Source organism: Ursus arctos, unplaced genomic scaffold (genome assembly GCF_023065955.2).
Source record: "Ursus arctos isolate Adak ecotype North America unplaced genomic scaffold, UrsArc2.0 scaffold_2, whole genome shotgun sequence".
Taxonomy (NCBI): Eukaryota; Metazoa; Chordata; class Mammalia; order Carnivora; family Ursidae; genus Ursus; species Ursus arctos.
Window position 1 is genome coordinate 74,956,676 of NW_026622874.1, and position 21,867 is coordinate 74,978,542.

The 21,867-nt window shown below is 43.7% G+C and overlaps 1 protein-coding gene across 1 annotated transcript in view; it reads right to left on the reverse strand.

Moving 5' to 3' along the window:
* The window catches only part of GSPT1 (G1 to S phase transition 1), a 34,818-nt gene extending 21,437 nt beyond the window's left edge, over positions 1-13,381 (reverse strand). Inside the window, exons 1-3 of the mRNA XM_026520307.4 lie at positions 12,764-13,381; positions 228-272; positions 67-108 (exon numbers count right to left, since the gene is read on the reverse strand). Coding sequence (XP_026376092.1) covers positions 67-108; positions 228-272; positions 12,764-13,130 — 454 coding nt within the window. The 5' untranslated portion in view covers positions 13,131-13,381. The remainder of the gene's footprint in view (positions 1-66; positions 109-227; positions 273-12,763) is intronic.
* Between the last annotated feature and the right edge of the window lie 8,486 nt (positions 13,382-21,867).

The window sequence follows — 21,867 nt, forward strand, 5'->3', positions numbered from 1 at the left end:
TATTTGCACCTTCTATCCTGAAGGGGTTTCATATTACTATATTAATAGGGTCAGAAATTTTCTTACCAACGGGTTCTGAAAGTTCCATGCTTACAGCTGAATTTGAACCTAGACAAGAAATTGAGATAGAATATATATTTACAAAACAATATCCAGGCTTCACACACCATAGACAACTTAATGTTTTCTCAATTAGACATTCAAAGGGTCATATCATAGAAAATTACCTTCACACAACAATGACTGTTCCTCTCGAGAAGGTTCTACAGGTGCTGTTTAACAGAAATACGTTCTATTAAAAATTAAGTCCCACACATCCATTTTCATGTATCTTTTAAAATGCGGTAAAAATAGAATTTCAATAACACAGCAAAAACCTCAGTAATTTAGACCAACAGCAGCTAACTCAGGTGTTCAAATTACAAGTCTCTGTTTAAAAAAATATTTTTAAACACCTACCAATTACAGCCTATTTTACCACATTTTCAGTAACTGAAATGTATTCATAAAGGTATACTTATTCTCTTAATTTGCTTTATAAAACTTTTCCTTCAAGGATATTATAAAAGTAATCCACAGCCCAGTGCAGATCAAATCCACAGCCCAGTGCAGATCAAATTATTAAGATTTTGCTCACCAAATAACGTTATTTCTCTAGATCCTCTCTTGGTAGCTCCAGGCCAACAAGGCTATGATTAGCTCTTTTATAAGATTCCATAATCACACAATATTACTAAGATCCTTGAATAAATTCTATTTGATAACAATAAAATAAAAAGGACATTCACATAAAGTCCTTGAAATGCAAAGGATCCCTTACAACATGTCAGAAATGGTGATTACAATGACACCAGTTTTGTCCTATATTAAAATTCTAAGATCAAGCAACAATCCAGTTTCCACAGCTGTCACACTGCAAAATCTACTTGTGACATCCCTGGAAGACAGGTATGAGAAATATATACTGATACGCAAATATGTAAATTTATTTTTTGTATCTGACAAACCTAAATCATATCCCAATATGAAAGTGCCCTTGCTTCAAAAAATCTACAAGATGCAAAAGGTATCAAAGAATTTGAAGTCACCTGAATCCTGCAAACCGAATAATAAATAATGAACCCATAAACTGCAAAGCGCCTATTTAAAATCACTGCACAGAAACAACAGTAAGTCAAGACAAAGTTTTAGAACCAGTCTTCAACAATGTGAAGTGTTGAAGAAAGTAACTTCCTGTTCCTGAAAGGTAAAGGGCAACCAAGTTTTTCAGAGAGAAGTGACATGCTGAGTGTCACTTGGGAAGGTCCATCAACGGTGGCAAAGAGATAACTAGAGAAAGAAAAAAACACCACTGGCAGAGAGACCAACATCACCAATACCGGCAAGCATGCCCTGGGACCACTAGAGAGGTAGGGTTGAGTGGAAAGATAACAAGCATCCTCCGGCAGGAGGAGGAAGGAAGAGTGAAAGGTCTAAGATGACCCCAGCCTATGTGATTCGTGATTCGCAGGATATAAACAGAAGCTTAAAAAAAATCATTTGAACGAGGTTTGGAGGGACCAGGAATTATACCTTTATTTTGTTTTCCTTTCTCAAAGAAAAGTTTACGCGTAGGGTAAGGAAAATTGCTCAATTTTCAGGGAAGGCCAGGCTGTGCTAAGTGAATCAAGTTCACATGCCTCCCTCGGGCTGGAGGGGGCAGCACTGGGTAGTGGTAAGGGGCTGGCACTGGGCTGATGCCTGCTTTAAACGCTGGCTTGTCACTTCGAATTGTGAGATTGTAGCTATTTCACTGGAATTCTGAAAATGACAGGCTATCTACCTGATGGGACCACTAAGAGAATTAAATGAGAGAATAGATTTGTTTCGTGTCTATTAAGTAACGCCTGACACCAAGGAGATATTCAACACGTGAGTCTCTCCCCCCTAACATGCACCAGGATACACTCAACTCTATCAACCAGCATGACTGAGTACGAAATGGACGGAGGCACTCACGAATCCACACAGCGCTGGAAGTGGGGGCAAATTAACTCCAACGGATTTTTAACAAGCCCTGATGTGCTGACTCATTCAATCCCCTCCAAACACCCTGAAATACGTAACTGCAATCACTCCCACCTAACATTCAGACAAAGCCGACCCAACTGGGCTTTTCCAAATTAGACAAGCACCATCTCGCCCTTCTTCAAACAGCCCCTGCTGCAAACTTACTCAATAAAAGTAAATTGAGTTAGAGATGATGTAGCGTTTTAGGGCAGGAAAAAGATCATGGAGTAAGATATTCTGAACTGCAGCTGAGTTTTACAAAACCAAACAATACACATACCTGACCACCCAGTTCCAGAACCAACTCTTAGGTTTACAAATACACAATACATACAGAAGACTGTAAGGCACTCTCAGGATAATGACATCAGTCACCAGACCACCTCCGTGGCTGCAGAACGCACCATGATGAAAATATGCTCATGGCTTTACTTCTCAAAACGCCCTGTTTATAATATGTATGCCTTAAGTTTGTAAAGCTCACAGGGACGGAGTCAAGTACCAAAATCAATAAAGTGCTTAATATATGCCTAATGGTATTAAAAGGCCCAAAAATAAAAAGTTGACCATACTTTCCCCAAGGTGGAAAAAAGCTTTCCACGCATCCAGATGCGGATCCCATTATAAACCTAACAAAAATGCAAGCGACATTTGTGAACCGGTATTTTTGCAGTAATGAACCAGAAATATCAGAGAGAGCAAGATGTTCTTTTAAATTTAAACTTCTCAATATTATTGTACCTGGTCTCCACACACACACACACACACACACACACACACACACACACAGAGGCAACCCTTTCCAGTTCACTCTACTCAGGTCTTACTCATATAATGCATATCACATCCTGACTTTACTAGCACTAAGGAGCCAGGGCTTAGAATTCTACTAGGGCCCAAAGTCATTTATTTATTCATGTTCAGCAAACAGATGACTGTGGTTTCTCAGGCCCTGCACAGTCCATATCCCCAGTGAAGGAAAAGTTGGTAAACCTCCTGAGGAGTGAGCAGTGACATTACGATTTCATATTTTCCAATGGTATTTCCATGTTCAGAAATACACCCTTGTCAAGTATTCAAAAAAGGAACAACTCTAATTAATGGGAAAGTTATCAGAGCGCAACAATGAGTAACCTGCCATACCCCAAATTAAAAGGGAAACCAATATTCTGGTTCATGATAACTGAAGATTAAAGAACTAGGTGTGATACTGGGTATATCACCACAAATTTTAAAACAAGAAGTGAAAGACGTTACCAGAACACTGTCAGGCAGTATTACTGCTTATGCTTTATCATCAATGATAATCTGAATCTTAGACTGTTAGAGATAATTTGGTCCTGGTGAAATAAGCCAGAGACAAAGGGTCACATGCTGTACAATTCCACTCATATAAAATGTTCAGAATAGGTAAATCCATAGAGACAGAAAGCAGGCTGGTGGCTGCCAGAAGCTGAAAGGAGGAGAAGGGAATGCAAAGTAACTGCTTAATGGGCACAGGTCTCCTATTGGGGTGAAGAAAATGTTTTCGAACTAGACAGAGGTGGTGACTACACAACACTGGCTGAATTATTCACTTTAAATTGGTTAATTGTATGTTACATGATTTCATTGTAATTTTTGTTTTTAAAGATTTATTTATTTGAGAGAAAGAGCAGGGGTAGGGGAAGAAGGAGAGGGAACAAAGAGAGCAGCAGACTCCCCAACGAGCATGCAGCCCAAAGTGGGGCTAGATCCCAGGACTCCGAGATCGTGACCAAAGCGGAAATCAAGAGCACTTAACCAACTGAGCCACCCAGGCGCCCCATGATTTCACTGTAATTTTTATAAAAAAGAATATAAATATTTTAAAAAGATCTGATCATGCAAACCGTAAGAGACTCTTAATCTCAGGAAACAAACTGAGGGCTGCTGGCGTGAAAGGGGGGTGGGAGAGATGGGGTGTCTGGGTGATGGACACTGGGGAGGGTATGTGTTGTGGTGAGCGCTGTGTGTTGTGTAAGACTGATGAATCACAGACCTGTACCGCCGAAACAAATAATATATGTTAATAATAATAAAAATAAAAATAATTTAAAAAATAAATTAAAAAAAAAAGATCTGATCATGGAGGGGCACCTGGCTGGCTCAGTCAACAGAGAATGAGACTCTTTTTTCTCAGGCTCGTGAGTTCAAGCCCCATGTTGAGCGTGAGCGTGGAACTCACTGAAATGAAATGAAATGAAAAGAAATATCTGACCGTGAATCAAAAGACTTCAACACGGGGGCGCCTGGGTGGCACAGCGGTGAAGCGTCTGCCTTCGGCTCAGGGCGTGATCCCGGTGTTATGGGATCGAGCCCCACATCAGGCTCCTCTGCTATGAGCCTGCTTCTTCCTCTCCCACTCCCCCTGCTTGTGTTCCCTCTCTCGCTGGCTGTCTCTCTCTCTGTCGAATGAATAAATAAAATCTTTAAAAAAATAAAAAATAAAAATAAAAGACTTCAACACGAAGACTCCTACTTTGCCAGCTCATCAGTACAGCACAAGTTAGTCAAGGTCAAACAGGTGGTAGATAATGAAAACTATGTTATAATTCAAGCTACATGTTTTCAACACAAATGTCTGGCCAATTCTTGAGAAGTGCTTAATCTGTATATTTCATAAATAACCAATTTGAATGTGTACTGCTTTAGATATAAAACTGATCTTGAATCCTCTTTACACAATGAACAGCAATATATAAAATAGCTACCCTAAAATTCCTTAGTCCTGGTAGCTAAATGGTATCCTCATTGAAGAAAAAAATAAAAACAATTTCAGTGCTGTCACAGAAGTCACAGTGTGTTACACTGTGCAGAAGTTGAGAAATAGTGTGACAAAATTCTGTCCAACACCAGTGTCTGCAGTGATGGACGTGTTCTCTGTGCTGTCATAGATAGTCCCCAAGCCACGCGTGGCTATTAAGCACTTGAAAGGTGGTAGCTCAACTTAGGAATGGCATTTTAAATTTTACTGAATTTCAATTCATTAAGGCGCCGCAAGTGCACAGCCCGAGCAGCGCTCATTCTCTGCAAACTGGCCACACCTGATCTTCCACTTCGAGCACACTCCCGACCCGGCCCAGCACCTCACGGCTAATGATCCCTCCTCGGAGCCCTTCTAGGCTAGGACCCTGCCCTCAATTACAGGTGCACACACACAGATCTTCGTCCCGGTGCCTAAGGAGATTACAGACTTCCAGAACGACGGTGGTTTTCTGCAATATGGAGACTTTTTTCTCTACTCTTGCAGTCCCTACAGTCTGGCACAGCACACGTACCATACAGAATAAGCATACAACTGATTTTACTGAATCCACTTCCGCTTTCCTTTTGTTTTTTTTTCACAGGGCTAGTTTCCTTGTGGTCTTATCGGTCCCGTTTTCTCAGCAGTCTTATGTTTACTACATTCCCATCAGGGCTTAAAGAGAGTAACATCAACCTTCCATGTGCTGACTTTTTAACAAGGGGTTAGAGAAACAACGTCCCAGAGATGTTCAAGCACAGTCCGAGTAAAGAACTGCACCTCCCCTAGCACTCAGGTGACCACGCAGTCCCACCAAAACTGCATGCGGAGTATTTTTCTCTCACAGACAAAACCAGAAAACAGTAAAGGCAGACACAGAAAGAAGAGCCCACAGGACACACACAAAGGTCCATGGTTTTGCTTTAACTACCTAACATTCTAAAAGTAAAAGGCATCATGTCACAGACAGTAGTGAACACAGCTGTTTAAATGACTTTACATCATCATTTCCTAAAACGTATGAAGAAGCGATTTCAAAATACTACTTTAGAGCGTTGCCTCCTCATGAGAATGTGACTTTGCTCCCACGGAGACAGAACACGGAGACAGAGCCAAAGCCCACACGCTCAGGGGCGCCTTTTCTGAAAAAAAGTATCTCAGCCAAAAAGATCGTTTTAATATCAAATCACAAGGAACGGGCTAGCAGGGAAACCATTACTAGAATAAGCTCGGAAATCAGACCTAGATTCTAATCCTAGCTCCTGCATTTAGTCAACGGTGTCACCTCGCCAACATACTTAGCTTCTCTGAGCCTTCATTTTCTTACCTGTAAAATGTGTTAACAGTATCTATTACCTCAAGAGAGTGTCATGAAGATTCCACATTAAGCAAGTGGTAACTGCTCAGTAAATTTATGATTACAACCAGCAATTCAAAGCCCCAAAATAATTACAAAAATTTAAGAATGAAATATAAGAAAGGCAAATTCCCGAGTGAGAACACTATGATGGTTGTAGTATTAGCTCTATGCATACCCTCTTCCCCGTTATTAAACAGTGATGTATGCAGAGAGCACTGAACTAGAAGTTGGCAAATGTGGATTCTAGAATCAACCATGGCATTAAAGCTGTAAGTGACCTTATGCCTTCACTTAGCATCTCTAGGCTTCAGTTTCTTTATCCAAAATGAGGCAATTGTATTACTGCTGGGGTCACTTCCAGCCCTCACGTTCCAAAATCCTATTTATTCGATCACTAACGCACGACTCTATATACCAACTTGATGAGACTTTCTGTAGAGTTAAAATCCCACTGTGTTCTTCAATCAACCGTAAAACATTTGTCTATGATCTATATCCCACCTATGTCAAAAACAATTTGAAATATACTTGAAATACATCAACCGAAACCATTTCGGACAACCCAAAAAAGTACAAAGAGAAGAGAAAAACACGTATATGCAACCAATGTCAACCACCCGAAGGAGATGGACACAGACCGCTTGGTAGTATGGTAACCCACTGGAGCTCTGCAGAAATGCTCAACCAAGAAGCTGCCCCAATGACATTCACAAGTATGCACTTTTTGTCTGTTTCAAGTGAAGTGACCTACCATTACCTAGCCGGAATACAGTCTGGAATTTGGTGTCACCACTCTCAGGCCAGGCTAATAAAAGATGCTCAGAAAATCCTTACTAAATGTTTCTCTCACCTGGAAAGCAGAATTATGCTGGGGATCTGGTTCAACTTGGAGTACCGTAACAATTAGGTTTCCTCAGAACAAAGCCACTTATGAAAAAAACCAAACACATCTACAGCTCAGCCACGCTTTGTTAAAATCTACTGAAAACAAGGACAAAACTTTTAAGCAGCTTTGGTATGAATCAACAACTGCAGCTAAAAAAGGAGTCTAAGGGTCCAGAACAATCGAGAACCTTCAACTAGTGGCCAAATTCTTGCTTCCCAAAGATTTTTAAGAACTGTGAATAGAATGGTGCACCGTAAATGAACATGGCCAACAGATACACCACCAGAACTACAGTCACTTACTGCTGCTCGTGGGAAAGAGCCAACAAACAGTGTAAACAGAAAAGCCAGGGGTGCTCACAGGGACCCAAGGCACGGCACAGCACAGGGGCACAGGCGGTGGCGCTGTAATCGCGCCTGTGTGGTGACAGACGGGAGCTCTACCTCTGGCGGGAGGAGCCACTATACTGTACACCCGAAACTAACGTCACATTGTGTGTCAACTATACTTCGAGTAATATAAAAAGATAACCAATGCCCTACTCCAGCAAATTCCTAGCAAACTTAATAAAATAGAGAAACACAAGGGTGGACTGTGTATATAAATTAGATCTCAATTTAAAAAAACCCCAAGGTATTCACAAAGAACACTTAGCAGAAAATACATCTTTAGTTTTATGATTAGGGTGACAGGACTGAAATGACTTACATAAGGAAATCTGTGGACAATTCCTCCTCTCAGCTTTGAAAGCCTTCGACCCCCTCTGTTTGGCCCTCTTACCACCTTGGGTCTCCCATTAGAGTAAAATGGGTATTTGATCCATCCCTTTCTTTGCTCCTTGAGGAATCACAACTTAATCATCTCGGTGGCATCCCTTCAAGTGCCTAGCACAGCATCCTGTGTTCTGAAGGCATGAAAACATTTGCTTGTTAATTGCTATATATATAAGCAAAGCCAGAGATCCACATCTCAACACATTTCATTCTAATTCTGCTAATTCACCCCAAAACGTTATCAAATCTCATTCATTCCTTTCTTTTCAACCAGAAAGACAATACTATTTTAACACTTTAAGCCATTTCCTCCCTGGGACACCTGGGTGGCACAGTCGGTTAAGCGTCAACTCTTGCTTTTGGCTCAGGCTGTAATCTCAGGGTCGTGAGATCGAGTCCAGCATCGGGCTCCAGAGTCTGCCTGGAATTCTCTCCCCCTCTCCCTCGTGTGTGTGCACTCTCTCTAAAAAAATTAACTTAAAAAAAAGGTATTTCCTCCCCAGTGAACAACAGCAAGCAAAACAAGGTTTAAAATCTGTCCTCTACATTTCCCTAACTCGCACGACAGATTTTAATTGCTGTCTTCTCATGCAGTACAATTCCAGAAAAGGTGAAAAATAAGCAAAGGATAAAAGAATGCAAAAAGCTATGTACTAACTACATTAAATAAAACCTGACCCAAAGAGGGTTTACTCAAAATCAAAAATTCTAACAGTTTGTAAAATCCTGAAATAAGAGCCCAATCTAACAGTCTAATAATCAATAAGGTAAGGCAGGAAAGGAAATAACCAGGTAGAAAATTAGGTAGGAAAAGAAATGACACTCCAGGAACAATACTTTCCCCTGATTTCCTCTGCTTACTCTATTCCAGTTACTGTCCCACGGAAGCCTGAAAAATCCTTGACAGCTGAATTGTTGTTGCAGCCCTTCGGTCTTACAGAAAGAGAAACAAATCTCAAGAATCTTTTCTGTCAACTATCTAACCTTATCTTTCAGTTTCCACGGGTATTGTTTAATGTAAATAAAGTCTAAGAGCCCTTCTGGACAAAACAACTACTACTTCGATTCTGGATCTTCTCTACTCCGGTGGCTCTGAAGACGTCACCTTTGAGAGATGAGTGATTAACAAGCATTCACCAAATGGTGATGGTTGCTTAACTTTGTAAATATACTAAAAACCACTGTATAGTTCTAAAGGTAAATTTTATAGTGAGTTATAGCTCAACCGTTAAAAAAAAAAATCCCTCCTCCACAAAAAGGCATCCAGCGAAACCCAAACACTACAAAATAGACCATTTCTCTTTAAAATTCAAATTTCACAACACAATGTGCAACATTTTGGAGACAAATCTTCTGACGGCCTCCTGAGGACTGCTAGTTTTATTTAGTACTGCTTTTAATGGCAGACTTTTGAGAGGTGTTGAGGGTGGGGTGGCAGAAAAAACACTCTACCACTATTTTAGAAGCTCCGGCTGTCCTGAAAGTCCAAGTGCTATGTATGGTCTGAATATTTGTGTCTCCCATAATTCCTATATTGAAATCCTAATGCCTAATGTTATAAAGAGGTGGGGCCTTTGGGAGGCCCTAGGTCATGAGGGTGGAGCCCTCAAGAATAGGATTATTACCTTCATTAAAAAAAAAAAAAAAAAAAAAAAGAGGTCGTCCATAGAGCTCCCTTGCTCCTTCTGCCTCGAGACACAGGAAGTCAGCAGTTGGCTATCCAGAAAAGGGTACTCACCTGAACAGGCTGGAACCCAGATCTTGGGCTTCCAGCCTCCAGAGCTGTGAGCAATAAACTTCTGTTGTTTCAAAGCCACCCAGTCTGGAGTATTTTGTTACAGCAGTCCAAATAAACCAAGCACCAAGTAACCCTGATCACCACCGCTGAATCTGTTTCTCATTTAACAAAAACAACAACAACAACAGAAAGACTGAACTGGGTGCAAAGTGGAACTTCAAATACATTCTATCATAGAAAACGTTAGTTCTAGTACAAATAACCCCTGTCTTACATTTTCATTTATTTCAGGACCTCTACTTTAAGAAGCATCACTTAGCCAATTTACTTGGATCTGCAGAGAATTACACTTAAATGAATTATACTTAATTACACTTAACTGTGTTCTACTTAATCATTTTTTTGGAAACATATATTAAATTTTCAAAGGGATTCAAGGTCAACACTAAATCCCAAGTTCTGACTTGGGACAGCTAGAAACAGGCTAACTAGCAGCCCTCTAGTAAGGTAAATGACACTTTGGGCAAAAGCATCTTCTTGCTCAAGGCCCACTGAAAGTATTTCCAAAAAAAAAAGAGAGAGAGAGAGAGAAGAAAGGAAGGAAGGAAGGCAGGCAGCCAATTTTCAAGAGAAATGACAGATAGTCATTCTAGATAGATACATTTTATAAGTCATTCATTCTGGTGCTCTACCTCTAAACAGACTCCTTCAAGAGTTCTGGTATTTAGTTTCAAAACACACCCACCACAAATTTCAGTTATGGCTTGACAACAAAAGAAAACATGCTTGCCCTACCGACTATTTCCTCACTATAAAAAAACTTGCAAATTTTATGGTTCCCCCTTTGTGAATTTCAATCTAAGTGCTACTTCCAGCTTTTTCCCTGCTTCTTCCAAGCACAGTTCCCTGCTTTAACAATATTTTATGGACCTGAATGGTCTGGAAAATAATGCAATCCAATGGACCTCAATTTAGAAAACCCATTCTTTTCTAAATAAACATCCTACAGAGGATTATTTTTTAACATTAACAGGTATTTTGTAGAAGCATCTGATAAAGGCAGTAACACCAAAATAGGCTTCCGATAAAAAAAGAAAAAACTGACCACAATGCAGGGAATCTTCCTACCAACAACCACTTCCCCACGCACTTTTACATCTCCAACTCCGAGTAGTGTGACAGAGAAAAGGGGTAAGAGTAAAGCTGAAATTGGCAAATATCAGGAAGAGAAAAGCAGTCCCCCCACCTAAGAGATACTGCCTAACCACTCAACAATAACCATCGTTCCTGACCACCACTGCTCTAAGGATGACTGTCCTTTGATGGCTGATGGCTACAAAGGCTGGAAATGGGAGTTCTAGGTACAGCCCAAGTGGTGCTAGTGGCTCCAAAGGAAGGGGGGGGCAAAAAGAAAATGGCTGGATAAAAGGAAATCTACAGGATAAAGTATGGGGAAACCAACACTGTCAGGAGGTGGTAATGAACTAGTTTGGGCCACCAAAATGGCTTGATCTAAGCAAAAAGTAAGAACTGCATTTCCTTACTCAAAAAGAAAATATCAAGGGCCTATATAAATAAAGAAATACCAGTCAATAAAACAACCAAATCCAAACTCTGTACTCACATACACACTCTGAAAAAGTATTTCTCCAAACTCTTCTTGCCTCTAGAGAGAAAACTATATAGCAAAATTTTCTTTTTTTTTTTTAAGATTTTATTTATTTATTCGACAGAGATAGAGACAGCCAGCGAGAGAGGGAACACAAGCAGGGGGAGTGGGAGAGGAAGAAGCAGGCTCGTAGCGGAGGAGCCTGATGTGGGGCTCGATCCCATCATGCCGGGATCACGCCCTGAGCCGAAGGCAGAGGCTTATCCGCTGTGCCACCCAGGCGCCCCTATAGCAAAATTTTCTGAAGAAACTAACCTCCCAGAGCACTTTTATGATGTCCACTTATCTAAGAAATACCACAATTTAGAACTTTAAGGAGAAATCAACAATCCACTCTCTCTCACAAATTGCTGGGAACATCTATGACCCAGTTCCTGATACCCTAGTTAAATAAAGGGAAGGACATTCCACCTTTTCCTTTCTTTTTCTCTTTAAAACAAAACTGACAGTTCCCAACATAAGCACCTCTCTCTGAGAAGTATAAAGTACTCACACTTGACATTCCTATAAATCGGTTCCTGCAAGCATGCTATCACTGAGGTAGAACCAGTAAGACTTAAAGACTGAACTCAACTTGAAACCACAGAAAGAATGCCTACCAGCTCTGATGAGAATGGCACATGACTCTTAAATCCTAACAAATGCTCAGACTCATTCCTGACACGTGAACAGAGAGAAAGAGCGAGTTATGCCAAGCAACCTGAATAAGGTAAACGATTTCAACGCAACGAAGATTCCAAACGTGTCACTAAAGAGAAAAGTCCATGTCCCACTTAAGGTAAAGGGCACACAGATCAATGTCGTTGCCTAACACATTAACGTTTAAGTGAAGAACTTTAACTTGCTGACACTTTGTAAACTTTACACGCTTACGAATGCTAAGGGTGACCAAGATTTTTGTATTGATAGCCAACAGTTTCTGCCGGATCACAAGGCTGCAATGCATCTTGGGATTCCTTCAGGACGGTTCCGTGTCACAGACATTTAAAACGCAATTACAGTTTCAATAATAGAAATTGCTCTCTCGCCTCGGCCTAAGGGTAAGAGAAAACTCAAGCATCGTCCTCGCCAACTCCTCGGATCTCTCAACGCCCACCCAACCCACTCGTGGCTCCATCTGTCCTCACTTCTAGGCCTCGTGGCACTGACCCGCCACGGCCCGGTCTCCGTCCCATACGGTCCCCACTTCCAGGAGGTGGCTGCGCCCCCCCCCGGGGGGAGGAGCGGCCCCCAGGCCCCGCGGGTGTCCCCCGCATGCCACCCCTGCCCCGCCCGGCCCTCCACCGCTGCCGCCGCCCCGCGCAGGCGGCCTCCCCGGCCCTGGGCCGCCCCACCCAGGGCTGCCCGCGCCCGGCGCCGCTGTCAGCGCTCCACGTGCCGCCGGGCCCCGCGGGGCGCGCCGCCCGAGCCCACCGCACCCCACCCCCATCCCCAGTGGGCTCCGGGCCCAGGCTGGCTGCTCCCACCCCGCAGCCCGGCTGCCTCCCGCGCCCTGAGGCCGCCCCGCGCGTCCCGGCCCTTTACCCGGAGGGCCTCCCGCGCCGCTGCCGGCTCCGTGGTTGGGGGCGGCGGCGCCAGCTGGGGGCGGGGGCTGCTGGGCCGGGCCCCGCAGGAAGGACGGCACGAACTCGGCGGCGTGGACGTTGGGCACGAAGGGCTTGGCGTTGACGTTGAGTTGCCGGCTGAAGGCCGCACTGAGGTGCTCACGCTGGGCCTCGGTCGCCGCCGTTGCCGCCGCCGCCGCCAAGGGGCCGCCGGCGCCGCCACACGGGCCCGGCCCGGGGGCTTCCATGTCCGCCTGGTCCCAGCAGTCGGGCGCCGAGTCGCTGCTGCTGCTGCCGCTGCTGCTCCCACCGCCGCCGCCGCCGCCACCGCCACTGCCCGGATCCATGATCGGGGGGGCCGTGTGTGTGGTGAAGAGAGGGCGGGAAATGGAGGCGGGGGCGACGGGCCGGGCAGGAGCAGGCCGCGCTGACCCGGCGAAGCGGCAAGGCAGAGGCGCCGGGGGCTAGCGACACAATCCCCGGCGTCGTCGCGGCGAAGGCTCCAGTCCCAGCTCCGCACCCGCGACGACAACGGCGGCAGCGGCTCAACCCTCCTCGTGTGTGCGAGCGGATCTCCTCCCACCCAACCCCAACCACCTCGGACCGCCTCAGCGCCAGCCCCACGCCGGCGCGGATTGACCCCTCCCCGCCACCCGTACCTTCGCCTCGGTAGTTCTTGCCCCTGCCCTTCCCCGTTTCCGACTATGAAGCGCGACAGCAGATGGAACTACGAGTTCCGGCAGAGCCCGCGTGACCTCACTGCGGTTTTCCCGGGGGCCGACGGGAGTCGGAGTTCGGAACCCCAGAGCAACCGGAAGCGGCTCCGGCTCCCGGCAGGCAGCGCGAGGAGGCTGAGGTCCAGTCGTCGCTCGGCGGCCCCACCTGTCACCCGGTGGGGGCAGTGGTGGGGGCGCGTCCTTGCGCGACACCTCAGCCGCCGGGGTGGTCCTCGCCGTCCTGTTGGGCACAGGATGCCGGGAAACGGACAGCAGTTCTAAGGCGCGCAACACAGCGCTCCCCTCCTGGAATTCCTCCCTTCTCACATCACCAGCCTGTGCGTTCTCTGCCTCCCAGTCTCCCTACCTTGTGCTCGCTCTTTCCACCTTCCTTCTCCCCGCCCCCAGCCACATTTTGCCCTACATTTCAAAGCCGACGCTGCGCGTCTTACATTTTATGTATTCATTTGGTAGAAGAGAATAAAACCGTGAGACAGTACAACTTAAAACTGCAGTGTGGCTCGTAAAGCGCTCGGGCCCAGGCTCTGCCCCGGCAGAGGGGATTATTAACTGGAAACTTTGAATGACTCACCGTCTGTTTGACTAGTCATTTAAAGCCTTCACCCAAACTTTTCCACCCCTCCCTCCTCCCGGCCAAGGGCCTTGCAAACTAAACAGAGGATTGGCCTATTCCATGATGTATCCAGCTGTATCCAACTAATAAGGTTATTCTGGTGCGTCCAGCTTCTATAAGCACCATTAGGTGAAGTGGTTTTCTTCTGAATGATGGGATTTGCTTGAGTATTCCCTTAGTGCTTTATCGACTGCTTCTCACGAGGGCAGACAGCGTTTAGGTAAACATGGGGTGGGGGGGAGCAAAAGATACTTAGACCCAATTACACGAAGTAGGAAAATAACGTTGTTCTGAGTACCTGTAAAGGTTTCCTGTAATTCACCCCCGTGGAGCCCAAGGTGGGGGGGGGGGACGTACTGTTGATATTTTTCTCCAACGAGTCTAGACAGAGTGCAACTAACCTGCTAAAAATTACAGAGTAAAGGCGTAGACACACAGAGAATAGATGTTTCTTTACAACTGCATGTTACAGTGCAAAATCTAGATCTAGATATGAATTTAAATTTTAAATACCTGTATGTTAAAGATAAAAGAGACAGCTCAAAAACAAAGCTGTCAGGTACCTTTCAAAACAAATCCTATGCTAAAGTGGTTTGAAATTGTGTTTAATATTAAACTAGCAATTTTTATGAATGCTGGTTTTTTCTTGAGCTCTTGACACTTGGGATATCAAGTACTATAAATGTGAAGAAACCAGAGACCTCCATTATAACAAGCCTGGCTTTAACTTTTTCTTCAGATCTGTGGTCAATGCTCCCTGAAATCTTCTGGACATTGATTTTTCCTTTTTTCCATGACAGATGATGTATTCCCCTGATTAATACAAAGTTCAGGTTACAGCCTATTAATATAGTTCTCTGAGACCCATTTAAAGCTTTCTTAAGAGTGTCCCACTTTAAACTTGGTATTAAGTGATTGCCCTCGGGTTTACTCAGAACTTACTAGCACTTGATATAAAAACTCAGATCTTCCTTCATAAAAGGGAGACCTGCATTGCTATTGAGATAAATGTTTTTATCTTATATTCACAACAGGAAGAAAATACAGCGTGTCCAAAATAAAGTGACTTCTCACTCAAGATTGGCACTCCCTAACCTACTCCTAAAAAAATGTCAACACACACACACAAATGTCAAAACAAGCAGCTGACTCAAAGAGTGACCCACACTGTCCTTCAACTGCTTCAACATTGGATGCCATACTTCAGCGTGGATCACCCATAGGGCACTGGATGACGATGGATCCCTCTTTGGTTAGTTCTTCACATATAATTAAATTAGCAGTGTCTTTGTGCCTGCACGGCTTTTTCTAGAGACAAAGACAAAAACTGCTGAGACCCGCAGCTTAGAAAAGCAGTTGACGTCATTAACTTCCAGGTCCCTGAATAGGATAATTATGGAAATTCAGGAAAGAATCCACTCCATTGGTTTTCAAAAGCCTTGACCTGCCAGGGTTGAGGCACTGCTCCAGCAGGAAAGTGAGAAGCTCTTCTTGATAATTGCTGTTGTGCTAAGATTGAACAACTTGAGGTCAGTATCTTTTCATCTTCTTTCTATTCCCAGTGCCCAGTATGATGCCTGACATAGGGAATGTGCTTAACGAATGTTTCATTGAATGAATCAGTGCATCAGTAGGGAGTTTCTGATGATACTGGCCATTTATACTCATTTAGGGCTGTTGAGACACAGGACTATCAACTTTAAGAGAAAGTTTTCCCAAGGACATCCTGCTCTGTGCTGTGATTCACACACAGGATTAGCCTGACAACCGCTTTACTTCACAACGCCATGCTTATTCAAGGTCTGGGCCATTCCACGACAGAGAATTCCCATCTTCCGATGCAAGCCTCACCAGCCGGCATTCCTGTATTCTCTCTCTTTTGTTCTCTGCCATCTTCCTGTCCTCGCTTAAGTTATTCCACCTTTAAAGTGAATCGGGGTCTCAGTACCCTCCCCTTTTAGTTTTCCACACAGTACTTTGTTTTGCTTCTTTAATCTAAAAGTTTACCTTTTAGGGGGCGCGTGGGTGGCTCAGTGGGTTAAGCGTCCCACTCTTGATTTCAGCTCAGGTCTTGATCTCAGGGTTGTGAGTTCAAGCCCCGAGTAGGGCTCCACGCCTAAATAAATAAATTAATAAAAGTTTATCTTTTATGCTTCTGAGCATGAGGCTGATATGAAAATTCATGGCCATCCCAGGGTTTTAGCGGATGAAAACCTGTGCACACAAATGGACACTGAGGTAGCAGGGCCACTCCTGGAAATGTTTTCTGTAGAAATAGGAACGCAAGTGTAAAAAGCTGTCCTTTCCAGCATTTTTGCAGCAGCTCTAAACCAGAAACAACCTAAATGTCCATCAACAGGGAAATTCTGATTAAATACGTGATGGATAGCAACACTATGGAATAGTATGCAGCTATCAAAAAAGAGTGACACAGACTGGGTGCTGATGGGGAAATCCATTTATAATATATGGCGAAGTAGGCAAGAGCAATACATCTTGTATGTGCAGCATATATAGTGGATCAGTGTATCTATTGCAATCCTGTTTCTTTAAAAGCACCTAAGTTTTTCCTCTCCCTGGAATGCTCTTTCCCTAGATCTTCACCTCTCCAGCTCATTGTCATTCAGCACCAGTAGGTCCTCTCCTAATCACCTTGGCCATCCACCAACCCATATCACTCTCTACCACTCTCACCCAGTTTTCTTTTTTTCAGATGCCTCATCACAATCTGAAATTCTTATTCATTCCCATGCTTACTGCCCATCTCCTCCTACTGGAAAACTAATTCCAGGATTCTGTCTTAATTTGCTATTGTGTTCTCATCGCCTACAACGTTGCCTGGCGTGGATAAAGAGCTCAGTAAACATTTGAGAGAGAAAGAGACATATGTATCTCTTTGTATGTTATGAAACTTTTTAAAGTGTGAGCAGTTACATATTAAATAGTTAATGGAAGCTGTATTTGTGGGGTGGGATTGGATGTGGAATGGAGGATAGCTAGAAGAAGAAATTGCAATTTTTTTACTATACTTTTACGTTTGGATTTTCCTACAAGAAACAAATTGCTTTAAGAAACTCTTTTATCGGGTTGTCTAGCTGGCTCGGTTGGAAGAGCACAGGACTCTTGATCTCAGGGTCGTGAGTTGGAGCCCAGGATGGGTATAGGGATTACTTAAATAAATAAAACTTTTAAAAAATTCTTTTATTGAGGTGAAATTCACATAATATAAAATGAACCATTTTAAAGTAAGTAATTCAGGGGGCCTGGGTGATGCAGTTGGTAGAGCGTCCTACTCTTGGTTTTGGCTCAGGTCGTGACCTCAGGGTGGTGAGATCAAGCCTCACATCTGGCTCCACGCTCAGCACAGAATCAGCTTGAGATTCTCTCTCACTCTTCCTCTGCCCCTCCCACTCATGCTCTCTCTTTCTCTCTAAAATACATTTTAAAAAAATATTAAAAATAAATTAATAAATAGGAGCATCTGGGTGGCTCAGTCGGTTAAGGGTCTGCCTTCGGCTCAGCTCATGATCCCAGGGTCCTGGGATCGAGTCCCACATCGAGCTCCCTGCTCAGCTGGGAGTCTCCTCCTCTGTCTCCCTCTGCCCTGCCCCCAGCTTGTGCTCTGCTCTCTCTCACTCATGCTCTCTCAAATAAATAAATGAAATATTAAAAGAATAAATAAAAAGCAAGTAAAAATATAAATAAATAAATAAATAAATAAATAAATATAAAGTGAACAATTCCGTGGTCATTTGTGCGTTCACAATGTTGTGCAACCCCCACCTTTGTCCAGTACCAAAACATTTTTACCATGGCACGAGGAAACCTATAACTGTTTTGAGAATGGTTCCCATGCCCATGGAAACATGCTCCCCATTCTCCTCTGCTGTCTGCCCCTGGTAACCACCAATCTTCTTTCTATCTCTAAGATTTACCTGTTCTAGACATTCATATAAAAGGAATTACACAACAGACAACCTTTTGTGCCTGGTTTCTTTCACTCAGCATCAAGTTTTCAAGGTTCATCCATACCGTAGCATCGTTCCTTTCCGTGGCTGAGTAATATTCCGCTGTAGGCACGTAGCACGGCGTGTGTATCCCTTCATTCACTGATGAGCAAATCACTTTCGTAACTTAAACACATTTTTAAAAGAAGATTAAACAGATGAAATTCCAGTGAGGTGTAGAGTCCTTCATCGCGTCGTGGAATGCTAGTTACCTGTATTTGACAGTGTGCCATAGTGACAGAAGATGATACCATGGGGGAAGCAGGGTGATGGGTGCAGGGGACCTCTGGTAACAGTTACACAGACTTTAACCTTAGTTCCCAAGTTTTACCAAAACGTTTTTTCTGCCTTCCTTAATTAAATTTGGACCAGGGGCAGCATTGGGGGAAGTTTGTCTTTTTTGTTGTTGTTGCTATTGTTTTGCACCTTTGAAAATTTTATAAGTATGAAATAGGGCAAAGACTCACAAGCACTCACATACCTACATGGAATCCTGAGATTGTCAACTGCTACCATCTCATCACCTCGTTTCATGTTTTAAGATCAGAAATAAAACAATTCTCATACAGGGGCACCTGGGTGGCTCAGTCAGTTAAGCGTCTGCCTTCAGCTCAGGTCATGATCCCAGCGTCCTGGGATCAAGTCCCATGTCCCACCTCAGGCTCTCTGCTCAGTGGGGAGTCTGCTTCTCCCTCTCCTTCCGCCTGCTGCTCCTCCTGCTTGTGCGCCGTGCACTGCCTCTGGTAAATAAATAAATAAATATTTTTTTAAAAATAAAGATTTATTTATTTATTTGACAGAGAGGGCTCAGGCAGAGGGAGAAGCAGACTCCCTGCTGAGCAAGGAGCCCCACAGGGGGCTTGATCCCAGGACCATGAGATCAGGACCTGAGCCCAAGGCAGGCACTTAAGCCACCGAGCCACCCAGGCATCCCAATAAATAAAATCTTTAAGAAACAAAAACAAACAATTCCCATACAGCAGGGAGTCTGATGTGGGACTTGATCCCAGAACCCCAGGATCATGCCCTGAGCTGAAGGCAGACACCCAACCAACTAAGCCACCCAGGCACCCCCCCAATTCATTTTTAAACATATTTACACATATAACATACAAGGCAATAAAAGATCACTGTACTGTTTCACAATTTACATATAATTATAAAGCCTACTTTTTACTTCCGGTGTTTATCTTTTACCTGCTACAGAGTTAAGTCCATTTACCTTTATACTACTTTTGTATTTGTCCATTTTGCTTCTGATGGGCTTTGAGGCTACTTCCAAACATTTTTTGTACAAGTGTCAGGATCCTTTCAGAAAACAAGTTACAGAAATTTCCATTCGAGCTAGATTTAGCTGTAAGAAATGTATTATTTTACATAACTATGTTAAAAATTCAACTGGTTAAATATTAAAGATCTTTTTGGCTTTATTCAATGACTCATGAATTAAACAGCATCCCACCTAGCAGACAGAAAGGAGCTCTGAAGAGATGAACAAAACGAAAGACAGGCAGAAGGGAGTGGGACAAGGAAATTATACTAGCAAAGAGGAAGATTGAAGGGGCACCTGGGTGGCTCAGTCATTAAGCGTCTGTCTTTGGTTCAGGTCATGATCCAGGGTCCTGGGATTGGGCCCCGCATCGGGCTCCCTGCGCAGCGGGAAGCCTGCTTCTCCCTCTCCCACTCCCCCTGCTTGTGTTCCCTCTCTTGCCGTGTCTCTTTGTCAAATAAATAAAATCTTAAAAAAAAAAAAGAAAAAAAGAAAGAAAGGTAATGAAACAATGAATGGATAGCAGATGACAGTGATGTTAAATTTGGTAATGCCAGCAACGAGTGCAGTGACCTTGAGCCCCAAAGCTCTGTCTTAAGGAGTCAATCAACCAGTTCTGTCTCGGAAATTGGCTTCCTCAACCAGCTCTTGTGGGTTAGCCACCTGTTCAACGGAACTGCTATGAAAACCAGTTGTTCTGGTTTCCCCAGGACTGGGAGATGCTTCCATGAGTCAATCTTCTATGTCGCTTTGTAGGCTTCATTTTCTAAGACCATCCACCCAGAGGAAATACTTGCATTCAGAGATCTTAGCCAGTGTAATCCTGGTGCCCTCCGTAACTAAAATCCAGGAGGTTTAATGATTGCTGACCCCTGCTGGCTTTTCCTGTCAATGGTTTGTCCCCCTGAAGCAGAAGGCAGGTACCAGGACACCCCCGAGAGCTGCCTGTTTCCTCAGCCAGCCTGGCTCAGCTCTGCTCCCTGTGTTAGCAGAGCTTGGCTATTAAAAGGTTATCTAAGTGGCAGCGGTCCCCAGGTTCCAGTAGCCTATTGATTTACATTTGAAATAGCTGTCTCATTGCTAATGATTATCTCATTACATCCCCTTTGTGTGTGCAAAAGACCCATAATGGAGAGCACAGAGAAAGTCTGATAATGATCAGTTAATTCACACGAAAAGTTGATTCATTCTGCAGAAATCAGGGCTCATTATTCCCGAGGTATTAACATATTGCTTATTATGTTTTACATCTAAGAGCCTGGCTAGCTTCAGGGTCCTGGCGCGTGTTTTTACAGACCACTTGTGGGGAAGGGGGTGATTTATAAGTGGGATCAGGAAAACAACTAACTTGAGTAGCTTTAAGCTAACCTAGTAAATAATGTATATGCTTTGCAAATATGTAATAGTAGCAATTGTTATTTAACCATTTTCATGGTACAATTTAGTGGCATTAAATATATTCCTATTGTTCTGCAAACATCACCACCATCCATGCCCAGAACTTTTTCATTTTTTCTAATAGAAACCTTGTAAACGGGGCGCCTGGGTGGCACAGCGGTTAATCGTCTGCCTTCGGCTCAGGGCGTGATCCCGGCGTTACGGGATCGAGTCCCACATCAGGCTCTTCTGCTATGAGCCTGCTTCTTCCTCTCCCACTCCCCCTGCTTGTGTTCCCTCTCTCGCTGGCTGTCTCTATCTCTGTCGAATAAATAAAAAAAAAAAAAAAAAAAAAAAATCTTTAAAAAAAAAAAAAAAAGAAACCTTGTAAACAATAGCTTTTCATTCTCTCTTTCCCCAGTCCCTGGCAACCCCCATTTTACTTTCTGTCTCTATTAATTTGCCTACTCCAGCTGTCTCATATAAGTGGAATCATACATTTCTTTTGTGCCTGGCTAATTTCACTTAGCATGTTTTCAAGACTCATCCGTGTTGTAGCCTGTATCAAAATCTCACTCTTTAGTAAGACTGAATCATATTCCAATGTGTGAATGGACCACATTTTGTTTATCCATGAGTCTTTGGATGGATACTTGGTGGTTTCCACCTTGGGGCTACTGGGAACAATGCTGCTAGGAACATAGGTGTACAATGTATCTATCTGAGTCCTTCCTTTCAAATCTTTTGGGTGTATTACCCAGAAGTGGGAATTGCTGGATCATATGGCTATTATCTTTATTATTTTTTAATTTTTCATGACATTTTTAAAAAGATTTTATTTATTTGAGAGAGAGAGAGAGAGAGAAAGAGAGCACAAGGGCAAGCCCGAGCAGGGGGAGGAGCAGAAGGAGAGGGAGAAGCAGACTCCCCGCTGAGCCGGAAGCCCGATGCCAATGTCGTGGGGGTCCATCCCAGGACCCGAGCGGAGCTGAAGGCAGACGTTCAACCAACTGAGCCACCCAGGTGCCCTTGGCTATTATCTTTAACAATAACCTCCATATGTCCATTGTCAAGGGAAGA